We start from the raw sequence: 13024 nt of genomic DNA, 5'->3' as shown, positions 1-13024 counted from the left end.
TTCCTTCGCGTGACTTCTCCGGCTTTGCCATGAATACTGTAACCAAACCCAGCATGAAAATGTTTATACATTCGACCCTATTTGGAGTATCCAGAACCCACCTCCCACAAGCCAAGATTGGCGGATTTCGTGATGTTTATACGATGTGTAAGCCAATTACATAAAGGGTTAAGGATGTTACATGTTAAATTCTAACAGGTGTGTGTCATTCATCGAAGAAAGAAGGTATAGGCCTACCCGAAAATAAATAAATAAAAAGTTTAATTTTATCCAGAAATAAAGAATGTGTCTCTAGGGGACCTGTGAAGTTATCATGCAATATTAGAATTCAATTTATAATTGTACTTTTGCTTGTACGTTTTGGCTGTTTTTTACTTGTTTTGTGACTTATATTTTGTAGGAATTAAAGAGCACGAAAGAAAAGAAAGAAAGAAAGAAAGAAAGAAAGAAAGAAAGAAAGAAAGAATCTGATGGAGACGTTTGTGAGATTTCTAACTCTTTTTCTCAGTAGAAATCTTGAAAACACAGAAGGAAAAGCTTTCATTACTCCTTTAATCTCGGGACTGAAAGGAGTTTATTGATATGAATGAGCAGTGCCTGTGTCACGCGGTGCACATGATCCGAATTCTGAACTACAGACGTGACGCTCGTCGTTGCGCGAGTGATCATCAGGTCACATGACCCGCTCAGTACGACACACTGTAGCAATACGGAAGCGGAGCGCTACAACTGATGAAAACTGAATATTGTTGTTCTTGATAACAGAACCAGACCTGGATTCGCACACAATGAATTTTTTCTGCTTTAAAATCCAACAATAGTAAGTTCCCTTTGATAAAACGTTAGTAGGTTTTCTTGATTGTGGTACATGGTTCCTCTGTAACTTGTTGATGTTGTGAGTTGGGTGAGACGTGGGACAAGAATTGTTTATTTCTGAAGACGAGATGTCTGTGATCAAACTATGCGAAAGGGGAGCATTGACAAATTTGGTGTTTTCCTCTTTGACGTTTAAAATCTCAGTTTAGCAGAGGTAGCCTGGCAAACAAATTGACTTTTATCATGATATCTATTACTAATAAGTATTACCTGTGGACAGTGTTCCTACTGTATGTTTCTTGTATGTGTTTGCATATGATGGAAATTGCATGGGTAGTTGTAGTCTAAAATCCTAAAGTAGTTTCTTCTTTTCTTGCAGATGCATATATCATATTATAAATATGAACAGAATCTTAGTATAGCACATATGCGACCCTCGATCACAAAACCAGTCTTAAGTAGCACAGGAACATTTTTAGTAAAGGACAAAAATACATTGCATGGTTCAAAATTATATTTTTTTCTTTTAAGGCAAAAATCATTAGGATATTAAGTATAGATCATGTTCCATGAAAATATTTTGTAGATTTCCTACCTTAAATATATACAAACTAGGTTTTTGTAAATGGATGGCCGGCCAAAGTGCCCGTGATTAACAAATTCAAAGGCACTTTTCTCAATACTTAGATTTTTTGCACTCCCAGATTCCAGAGTTTTAAACGGTTGTATATCAACCAGATATTGTCTTATTCTAACAACTCACATATCAATAGAACGCTTATTTATTCAGCTTTCAGATTATGTAAAAATGTAAATTTCCAAAAATTGACCCATAAGACTGGTTTTGTTGTCCAGGGTCACATGTAAGCCATACAAACTGTGTGGCGTAGCTTAAATATGCGTGACATGCTTGGCCAGGTCACATGTCCTAAAACTATTTTAAAAAGCAATACATCTACACAACTGACAGTACATGCAATAAAACTGTAGAAACAACCCTGTGTTTAAAAAATCTCATGGATACCTACTATATGAAATATAGCTATGAACTTATTTTATGTTGCATGTTTAGATGAAATGAAGTGTTTACTGGTGTCCAATGAGAAAGCTGAGGTTTTGTTCTACTGGACCGACTCTGAGTTTGAGCAGCATGTTCAGGAGCAATATGGAAATTCCCAGGAAGAAGGCGAACGGGTGAGAATAATAATCCTTTTTGTATTTTGGTTTATAAAGACAGATCAATATTTTGTATCTTTAATAAATTGTCTTATTGGTACCAGATATCTTTGGACATTGCTTTGGGTATCACACTTGCTGGTATTTAACCCAGCATGATGGTCAATTCATATTTTAATATGCATGAATATGTATTTGTCCAATTATTATTTGAATGGGTTAAGTGTGTAATCTCAGTTATATGCATTGATGTGTTCTCAGCTGCCTGCATTTGAAGACAGCATTAACACGCTCTTCGCACCCATCATCATCTCCGGTAGCACCATGGTGGACATAGTCGGGGACAGCTACACGTCTTTCAGCACAGAAAATAATCATATCTATGTTCTGCATCAGGTAATCGGATGCAATATTCACATGAAACACGCCAGGGGTGGCACCAGGACTTTTTTCTTGGGGATGCTTTACAGTCAATGGGTGGGCTAAAAAAATTATTAAATTAACAAATGGCAATTTTTTCTTTTAAGTAAAGAATAGCTTCTTAAAAATATTGTTTCAGCGTATTAGCCTACACTTTTCTCCCATGGGTGCACGTAACGTTAGTTATAGTTATTGTTAATTAAGATTTTGTGACCATTTTAGAACAAGCTTGGATTATATCCTGTGCTTTTATTTAAAAACGTTATGCAGTGTGTAATGTACGAAACAAACGTATTTATGAACTGAACTAAATAAAATAACAAACAGTTAAAGCAAATGAAGCAGAATACAGAAATGAACAAACAGAACGTGCCGTAGCGTACAGTCAGCGTATGGTTTTGTTATCACTTCATAAGGTTCTGGTAAAATAGCATATCCACAAGCAAAAGGTTCGAGTCCTTTCACTAAAAGCAAACTAATCAGTGCTGTACTCTTCTGTTCTTTGTATTGAAACAGAATTTGCAGTAAAACGCACTTATTTCAGCAAAGACCAGGATGTGTTTCTATACATATTAATCAAAACTTTGACTATATTCATATCTGGATCGTACTCCATATACTCTGTTGTAGTTTAACAATTCTGTAGCTATTACGTCAACTCAGATAACGGACTCCACGTACAAAAACAGCACAACATCTGATTTGCCACGGCCGGCATAAAAATCCGGTTAAAGTTCACTTGACCTGATCTCTGCAGTAAGATGGAGAGCTTCTTTTCCAGGTCAATGCGCTTTTGTTTTAAGTGATGTTTTATTAAGGTCACTGCTATCAAATAGTCAAACTGTCTTACACTAAAGTAATGGAAAAGTTGGACTGGGCTCCCAACCACAAACAAACTGATAATAGATGCCAATCAAACATGATCCAAAAATAGATTTATTTATTTTCTATTGATTTCTCTCAGAAGTTATCAACTTGTTAAAATCAATAAAGAATAATTTAAGAAATATTTTAAGAAATTATAAAAAAAATCAGTGGGACCATCATTGGGAAGGGTCAAGCCCGTCAGGTCTGTTTAGTAACGTTGCCAGTCGTTCACCCCTACAATTTCATTATTAAACACTTGTTAGCCACTTTCAAACTTTTTTCATGTGATTAAGAATAAATGCCTTTATGATCTGATATGTGATGGGGAAAAAAGGAGGCAGATTCAAACCTGCAACGATCTGAATCGAAAGAGGCTCAATTTCAAGACGGGCTTTTTGCACTTATTGTAAATAGACACTCCGTTAAAGATATTAGGAAATCTTTGGGGTGCTTTTCCGGGGCTAAACAGTGCTTTTCTGACAGGGCTATATCACCAGCAAGCCCCCCCTAGTGTCGCCACTGAGACACAGACACACACATATATAGAGACACCGCCCCAACAGTTATAAGTATGAAAAATATTTCAATGAATGAATTGGATGAACAGTCTACTGAAATATGTAAAATGTATTATTGAAACTATAATGGTGTGATGTTGCCAGGGTGGTTGTTCGGAAATCAACATGTGTTTGTCTGTCGCACAGTTTGACGAATGTCTCTACATCGCTGTGAACGGAGATGGAGAGGAAACAGAGGAGGATTTGAAGAGAAAGATCTATGTAATGAAGAAACTCACAGAAGTCATGTTTGGGATGGTCACACTCAGCAGTGCCCTCTTGAGGAAAGAGTAAGAAATGCAGATTTTTGTCTGAAGTAAAGTAATATATTATAATTGCCTTTGAACTTTGTCCTGAGCCAATAGAACTCGAGTAGACTCCTTCATACATGTTATATTTATTTGTCAGATTACGCCCTCAAGATACTGTGCAAAGGAACCGTCTGTGGCAGAAACTAAGAGGACTTTTGGAAACATACAGCCGATTACGAGAGCAGGACCAAAGCTTTTTAGTGGAGGTGTGTGCATTTTTTTGGGGATAGCAGTGTGCATGTTTTAGTTTTTAAAACACAGATGAAGAGTGTTCTGCTTCTGTTCAGGCTGTGGAGAGGTTGATCCACCCGACCCTGTGTGAACAGTGTATTGAGTTTCTGGAACGTCGTGTGGTGCAGCAGATCAACAACAGTGTGGAGAGAGCTGGAGAAGAAGTTCTGCACGCTTTCATACTGGTGCACACCAAACTTTTGGCTTTCTATTCCAGGTACTGCAAAATAACAAGAAACTGATAGGAGATAGGAAACCATACAGAAAAAATTAGGATTGATTTTTGTTGCATAGTGCATTGACAGCTGGTGTCTTGCATACATGAATGACCCGATTTTGTTTTGTTTTTTGCAGTCGAAATGCCACCAGTCTGACCACCTCTGATCTACTGGCTCTCATTATCCTGGTGCAAGATCTCCATCCTAGTAAAATGGATCTAGATGATGGAGCTCCTGAGGTTTGATATCTCAAATTCAGGCTTCACAGGCTTAGTTTTCGATTGTTCTCTGACATTGTGTCTGTACATTTCTGCGTTTAGGAAATGGAGAACAGTTCAGTTCCAGATGTATTCTACACACCAGAGTCCTCTCCTCCTGACAGGGAATCAGGTGAGTCAACTGAGGACAAGAATAATGATGCTGATCCTAATCTATATAATCATTGGAAGCCTGAACCATATGCCTTAACTTTGAAGAACCTACGAAGCTGAAAGTTAGTGAAAATATAACAAAAAAGTAATTTCTGATTTCTTGCATAGCAGTAGTCTCATTGCTAAATTGCACATGTGTTTAAGTATTCTCATGAATCAGATTATTTCAGGATTACTTCCTTGAAATAATCCTTAAAAGATAACTTGTTATATTTTCCTGAATGCCTCTTATGTTCTTATGCGTAGTTCAAGCAAGAGGGGAAAGTCCTCCCGTCTTCCAGTTTGTAGATCCTGATATTCAGGTAAGCCACTTTTGTTTGTGCGTGCCAAAGCAGAACATCTGTATAGCCTTGAAACTGAATTTGATTGTATCTGTATTCCCATGTGTATACATGTGAATTAAAACATTACATTACATTAAAATGTGTATTAATAAAATGTTGTTGTCTTTTCTAGATGGCGGAAGACAGTTTAAAAACCCTTGAAGTTCAAACCCTTGACCCTTCAGCCCCATCCAGGGTTTTTCTAGAAGCCACGCTTAAGAATGAGGGATTCTTTCCCATGATGCCTCACTCCATGTATTGTCTTCCTCTCTGGCCTGGAATCTCAATGGTGCTGCTCACTAAGGTGACCGTTCTTTTGAATAAAGTAGAATCTGTAAATCAGTGTAACCTAGTTTTTTAATCTAAGAAAAACCGTGTTGTCTATATAGTATGACCTTTATTTTTTGTTTATAACTAAACATTATTTCAACTTTTCTCACTGTATTTATAACTGAAAAAAGTAAATTAATAATATTCAATACATTTTTAACAGTGATGTGAAATCTGTATGTGGGGGATAAAGGTACAGTTTGAAGAGATATGCTCATTTACTTTTCACTTTTACTTTTCAACAGATCCCAGACAGTCACATAGCGATGAATGTTTACGTCTATTTGGAAGCGTTTGTGAAGCTGGAGAAGCGGTTATGTGAGGGTCAAGGTGCAGCCACGCGGGGTCAGCCCTCTTTTCAAGAGCACCGCAGTAAACTGGACAGATTCATCCGAACTTTAGCCAGCATGGACATTCAGGTCAGTGAACGATAACCTGATCACTACACACACAAACACACACTCTCCTACTGTACCACACTGTCCGATCATTTTAATAATGCACAATTAGATGTCTTCCTAAAAAATGACTTTTTGTGTGTGTTCAGACCTCCCAACTTCAAAATGCGTGGACAGACTTTAAGAACAAGGCTTTTACCCGGTCTGGACCAGGATTTACAAAAGAGTGAGTGTTTTGCTTTTTATTAAACCGAAAAGTCATACAGTAGCTCTTAATGTAGATGTGACTAAATTTACTCATGACCCTTTAATCTCCATAATCAAGTCCATTTGTTGGCTCCACACTCTTCACGTCTTGTGTTACAGCTTGCTCCCCTCTTGTCGAAACATGAAGACTCAGTTGTGTAGCGTGTACAGGCAGTGTTTTGCAGCAGAGTGCATGAGCAGTTCTCAGCGTTTGCCGCCACATATGCAAGAACGGGCTCTAAGCATGGTCCAGTATGTCTGAATGGACTTTTCCACAACACTCATGCTCTATTATTCTTCAGAATTAAAACACATTCTGTCCCTGTTCTCTGTTTCAGAGAGAAGTTGATGGACTGGAAGGATTTTTTGCTGGTGAAAAGCAAGAGGAACATCACAATGGTGTCATATCCTTCCTTCTCTTTGACGACAGTGTTCGTTTAATATTTTCTGCTCCCCTCTGTGTAGACTCATGTCCCTGTAATTCTCACTTACGTTTTTTTGGTCCGGTGACATTATGATGGAATGATGCGCATTTTGGGTTACACTTTAACCATGTACTCACATACCTGGAGGAGTTTCCTGGTCTCATCCACTTCGTCTACCTTGATCGTTCAGGTGGTCAAATGATCGCACCCTCCCTAAATGTTTCTGATCGCACCGCATCCGAGCTTGGAAAGGGCCCTTTAGCTCACTTCATAAAAGATAAGGTGTGTTTAACCATTTCAATATTACATGCCAGCAATTAATATATATTATGAAGGCATGATACTTTTTATATTCTTAGTGATGACAGTGCAGACAAATATATTATTCATATAATAATACAAGTAAAAAGAAAATTAGATTCAATATAAAAAACCTAAATTCTCTGGGTTATTGTGCATTAATAATTATTTGAACTAACAAATTAATATAGTAATTTGAAGATTTATTGGTCAAAAATGTTCCCCTTTAAACTACAAAGTAATCCCAGTTAAATGAACAAACTGACATCAGAATTAGTGAGTTTCTTGTCATTAGTGAGTTCACTGGTCTCTTTTGCTCTTTCGGCTCTTTTTACAGGTTTGGGGTCTTGTGGCAACAGCTCGGCGGTACCTGCAGAAGGGTTACACCACCGTCACGATCAGAGATGGAGATTATTTTTACTGTTACTTCCTGTGGTTTGAAAACGAATCGGTAACTGACAGTCCTTTTCACCATTATTATAATAAGCATAATGAAAATGTGATGTTGAAAACCTAAACAGTAGTTTTTTTTAATTAATCTGGTGTAAATTTGGTTTGCCAGGGTTACAAACTAGAAGTAATAGACATACCTAGCCTCCCAGAGGACTCTGCTCCAATCGGAATGCTTGCCTGGGATTATTACAGGTAACTGACACAGAACAGAATTTGCATAAATAAACATTATTCCATATTCTATATTACTCAGCCATCCTTTTATCTCTGTCTGTTATAATTACTAATTGTTTCAAGTTGCATGTATATGCCTGATCATAAGTGGGAAATTAATACCTAAATATATAAATATGATCTATATAAAATAAATAATTTTATGTCTGCCCCATGTATGATGTCACAGGAAACTGCTGCGATATTATAGCAAAAGTCATCAGAGCGAGGTGGTGAAGTGTTATGAACTGCTGACGGTGCATCTTGGTGTAATTCCCACTGAATATATTCTTCAGCACTGCAGTCAGCTGGCCCGCAAACTCTGGGAACCCTCACGCATCCCTCTACTGTGAAGATCACTCAAGGTTTTATCAAACAACAGTAATATGGCCAATGCAACAATTTTTACTTTTGTATTTATATAATCGATAGATTTATAAAACAGTTTTCTGCCCCTCTGCACATGCACTTTGCATTTCAGTGTAATTATTTGCAGAACTCATTATGCCAAGTAACAAAACATTACATTTCTTTTGCTTGCAATGAATTGAGCACTGACTCCAGGAAACATTTTGATAAAGCGATGTGAATATATTTTTTTATGGAAAGCTATTGATGTTTCCTGATCATTTCTTTCAGAGTCATGGTCATATACTGTATAGTACAGATTTATCAAAACAGATTTAATCTTAATGAATATATTAGTTACATTTAGAGTTCATAAAAACTGCCTAATATTTTTATACAAATAGAAATATTTGTATTAATTACTGTTTTTTATAACTGTAATAAAAAATTATAAATTTTTATATATAATTTGCAGATTTTTTCTCCTTGATGTTGCGATAAAGACGAAATATATAAATATTTATTGTTATTGTCTTAAAATTAAGTTTAAGTATAGATTAGAATAGCACTAGATTACCCCCCTTCATGCTGCTGTGAAATGGTTTGTGTCACCAAAATCTTTGGCATGATCAAAATTTATCACTGTATTAAATTAAATTAAATTTAATTTAAAAGTAAACCAAGTTCAAAATGAAGACAATGTTTTCAGTATCAGTTTTCGACCTTTCATTTATTGTATGTAGTATTAAATGAAAAATGACACAATCTCTGACATATCAACAACTATATTTTGATTTAATCCATGATACTTATAACGTCCATTAAATTTGATTTTATTCATGTATTTACACTTAAATAGAAATGAGTTTTCGAGACAGATTATATTTTGGATTATAGAACCTTTAATTTTGTATAAGTATTTTAGGAGTTATTCATTTTAATTGAATAACTTTATTATATGTTCTAAACAACTTCGAGGCGAGTGAGTAGTCTTAGATGTCGTCATAATGCACCTGTCAGGTCCTGCACGGCTCCAGCTTTAACTAGTTCCCGCAGTAAGATGGTCTCAGCGCTGACATCATGAACCACCTGAGTCATCATGGCATCCATGCGGAGAGATTCGTAATAATGCAGCAGAGCTCCAGGGTGCTGCAGGTCGTATCCAAATCCAGCGAGACTCACCTCATCACACACCTGCAGGGCCAGAACTACTGCACTGATCCCCAATGTCGGTACCATCTAACAAACACAAAATATACACGGCCACTCAAAAGACAACTCTTTTTATCCATTACGAGTGTATTCTCAATGTATTCAGTATTTTAGTATGCCACCACCCCCCTTTTTTTTTAATGACAGCGTGGTCTCAAACTGCCATTGAAAGAACTCCAAAAATTTTCATTAGCATGAGATTTCAGGCTTAATATTAAAGAGTTTACTTTCCCATAAACCTACAATCTTTCAGTAGATTCAAACTTTTATGTTTTTCTTTCTTTTAACAACTTATTATAGACTTTTCGTGGTTGCTAAATACGGTTTTTAATGGATGCTTGGCATCTTACTGTCCCAACTCAAAAGAGCCTCCTTAAAAGTAGTAACCCTCCTGAATTTATAGGGAGCATAGCACATTTGGTCTACGTATACTGACCTTTTTCTGTTGCCCGGAATAGGTTTGCAGTACCTGTCCAGTCCTGTACATGATTTCAGGGTTCAGAATGCGAAAGTTTTCTGGTTGAAGAGGAATTGAGTCTATCACATCCCTCCAGAACCAAAGTTTAGACCACCAGCTCTACAGAGAGACATCGATACACAAAATTCTCTGACTGGCCTGTGTTTATGGTATTGTGTTCCCTAATAATGACAAAATTTGAACTTGAACTGAATTATCAAACCATTGTATACAGTTTTCCGATGGTACTCACCAAAGGGTCTTTGGTTACTACCGAGGTGAGCCATGCCAAATCTAAGCTTTTGAATACAACCAAGGCCACCACTTCAGTGTTCTTGTATTCCTCAGAAATGGAAGGAGCCCCTTCTGGGTACATCAGACGAATGGTAGTTCTTGAGCCGGCGTCTCTTTCAAATCCAAGTACTGGTGCATTGTTCATTCTATCAGAATGAAAATTAAAATACAAATACTGAAATAAAAGAAAAGAAAATAAAGAAAAATCTTTTTCGGTTTTTGTAAGATTAAAGATGATTTAACATGCATTCTAGTGTCACTGGTTGAAAATATATTTTATCACTGTCAGCATTGTCACGCCATGTCACATTTAAGTCACATTTATAGCCACCCAATATTATCAATTCTGTCATAATTTACTAACCCTCTTATCATTTCAAAGCTGTAAGACTTTTGCGGAACACAAAAGAAGATATTTTGAAGAATGTTGTTAACTGGCCCCCATTCACTGGCACAAGGTTTGTCTCCATACAATAGAAGTGAAAAGGGGCAGCCATTGTTAGGTTACCAAATTTCTTCAAAATGTCTTCTTTTGTGATCTGCGAACAAAGAAAGTCATATGGGTTTGAAATGACAGGAGGGTAAATAAAATGACGGTATTTTCATTTTTGGGTGAACTATCACTTCAACAATGCTATTGAATTAGATATGCAATATATCAAACTAAAAGGTAGGAAATTATTAAATGCAAAAACTTAAATTAGTAGATGTATAGGTATCCCAATATTTGGGGCCACTACGTACCTGATTATAATGTCATACTGGTCAATATGAGGTCCAAGATTTTTGCCATGTAAAACGCCTCCGCTTCCAACCACCGCACATCTCCGGCAAGTTTTTGTTCCAGAAGGTAATCCAGTGTGAGGTAAAGCTCTCAGGGCCAGAGACACCCTCTCCTCACTGCCCAGCAGACCCAGAGGAGGCGGGAGCGTCCAGTCACCTGTTCCATTTTTAAGGAAGACAGGAATCTTCAGGAGCCCAGCGGGTGTAGACAGTTCCCTCATCCTCTCCACACTCCACCCGCTGCGGCATGACTGAGACAGCATGGCTGCTGAATGATTCAGAAGAGCCTGAGGTACGTATTAGCATGTTAGGGTTTAGATATCTTGACAATATGTTTTTAAGAAAAAATGTCATTTTGTAAAGTATATAAAACAATAAAGATTCAATGGTTTGGGGTTGTCTTGTTATTTTCCATTCATTTTAGAACAAAGGTAAACTATTCGAAGTATAAAATAACAATAATAATCATAGGAATTTTGTTGCTACAGCAATGTCTGAAGAAAATGAAAACGGTTATATTTTAGCATCTTCAGTGTTCTTACCCATCGTCTAGATTTTACAAGAAAAAAAACTTTTTAAGATTTTTAAGATAGTGACAAACTCATTTATAGTTTACCCTAAACGTAAATGGTTTAAAGGTATTGTTCAATGATCGCAATGAATGATTTGAACAATTTCATTGTCAACAAAGACAAAGCCGTGAATCAAGACTGGAACATTATGATATACAATAAAGCATAACTTCTATTTTATAATTCACAGGACTCATGGTATACAACAGTAAATTACCAAGGTTTCCATCGAGCTGCCATTGATCCAGATCAACTCTTGGTTTGATAGATATGCAGGAACCAGAAGTGCAGAGTAACAGCTCACCAACAAAAAAATGCTCAAAATGAGATTGCTCCTCCTGAAAATGAATCATAAAGCACCAGTTTCATAAAGCTTGCCCTTTTATTGTAATTTAGGCTATTAGAACGTGTTAAATTTGCTCCATTAGTTTTAATAGATGTGTGGACAGGTTGTGAAACTGCAGTGAAGCATGTAAATTGCGTTCATGTTGCTGTCTGTCTTATCTTAGGCAAACCCACCGGCTGACAATGAATTCCATGGACTCTGCCCTCCGGTGTTGTGTGGTTGGGATCTCGGAGCTGCTGGCTTCAGGTAACAGAGGAACATTGTTTTCATCACCTTCGTCCTTAACACTCAAGTGTTTGAGAGTCACCATTTTTACAGCCGACTGTGCCCGTCAGTTATGAACATTTACCCGGGAGACCCGAGAGTCTGTTATAAAATCTGAAACAAGCTTCAGTTAATACAAAGTTTTTATTAACATCACCACACACACAAAGTAACAGTGAGGAAATAAAAACTAATGTTAATTTATAAATATGGTTTAAGAAACATAATCTATCTACTACAATGCATAGGAACAAATCAAAATGTTCAATCAGACTCTTCTCAACCTCTTTAGGAACAAAATTTTGGCCAAACATGTTTTGTTAAATAAAAGTGATTCACATTTTATAAAAACGTGTCATTCAGGAAGCACTGTTACTGTATGGTATACACAGTGTGATTGCTTTTTATAGCACATGTTTGCTCTAAAAAGTCACAAACCCTTACACATTTTTAGGAAGCTTTCTTGTATTTTCTAACAACACGTTTAATAGCTTACCTCTTACTTTAGGTGCTGTCCGTCTTCTACATCCAGGCAGAGAGAAAACATGTCTGCTGAACTGGAAATGAGTTGCGTGTCTGTCCATTTCTTCTGTTCCTCACAGTTAATAATTGACATGTTATGAATGCATCACTTGTCTTGAACAAATCCACCACAGTCCACCATAAAACATATTGTTTAACAACAACACAACACTGCAGGTTTATGAATTTAAATGCTTTAGGTAATGTTTGGGCCGTTTCAAAGATGTACACCATTTTTAATACAAAGAAAATTAATTTCAGGGAAATACATGTTTTTTTAATAGTTTGATTACGGAATGTAAATGAATTAGCTGATATATATATATATATATATATATATATATATATATATATATATGCTTTTAAAATAATAAAACATTCTGGTAGCTTGGACATCAGATAAACTGTAAAATAACAGTTTTCCCTGTAATATAACATGTTTTCTTGTAAATTTGCAAGCTTTGTCTGTAATTTAGAAAGGTTTTTTCCCATATTTCAAAATAGACCAAAA

At 36.4% G+C, this 13024-nt stretch overlaps 2 protein-coding genes across 4 annotated transcripts; one reads left to right on the top strand and one right to left on the bottom strand.

Annotated features, from left to right (window-relative positions):
* Nucleotides 1-682: 682 nt before the first annotated feature.
* On the top strand, nt 683-8441 carry hps1 (HPS1 biogenesis of lysosomal organelles complex 3 subunit 1). The gene is made up of 18 exons (XM_056760868.1): nt 683-820; nt 1889-2010; nt 2254-2388; nt 3984-4126; nt 4245-4353; nt 4435-4595; nt 4733-4835; nt 4917-4986; nt 5274-5329; nt 5484-5654; nt 5926-6099; nt 6228-6304; nt 6445-6576; nt 6663-6731; nt 6890-7031; nt 7387-7500; nt 7612-7694; nt 7906-8441. Exons 2-18 carry the CDS (start codon nt 1894-1896, stop codon nt 8066-8068), a joined length of 2019 nt encoding a protein of 672 aa, XP_056616846.1. The 5' UTR covers nt 683-820; nt 1889-1893; the 3' UTR covers nt 8069-8441.
* Nucleotides 8442-8774: 333 nt separating this feature from the next.
* Nucleotides 8775-12574, bottom strand: st3gal7 (ST3 beta-galactoside alpha-2,3-sialyltransferase 7). Of its 3 annotated transcripts, none has more exons than XM_056761542.1 (7): nt 12488-12574; nt 11901-12105; nt 11599-11719; nt 10771-11096; nt 9986-10172; nt 9712-9852; nt 8775-9302 (listed from the first exon to the last, which is right to left on the bottom strand). In XM_056761542.1, the coding sequence occupies exons 2-7, from the start codon at nt 12035-12037 to the stop codon at nt 9066-9068; spliced, it is 1149 nt and encodes a 382-aa protein (XP_056617520.1). In that variant the 5' UTR covers nt 12038-12105; nt 12488-12574; the 3' UTR covers nt 8775-9065. The 3 variants fall into 3 exon arrangements, with proteins under 3 accessions (XP_056617520.1, XP_056617522.1, XP_056617521.1); XM_056761544.1 differs by having other exon boundaries at nt 12495-12570; XM_056761543.1 differs by having other exon boundaries at nt 11901-12115; nt 12488-12559.
* Nucleotides 12575-13024: the final 450 nt, after the last annotated feature.

The sequence above is a fragment of the Triplophysa dalaica genome, chromosome 11 (genome assembly GCF_015846415.1).
Source record: "Triplophysa dalaica isolate WHDGS20190420 chromosome 11, ASM1584641v1, whole genome shotgun sequence".
Lineage (NCBI taxonomy): Eukaryota > Metazoa > Chordata > Actinopteri > Cypriniformes > Nemacheilidae > Triplophysa > Triplophysa dalaica.
The sequence above is the reverse complement of the archived record's forward strand: the minus strand, read 5'-3'. Positions and strand labels throughout refer to the sequence as shown.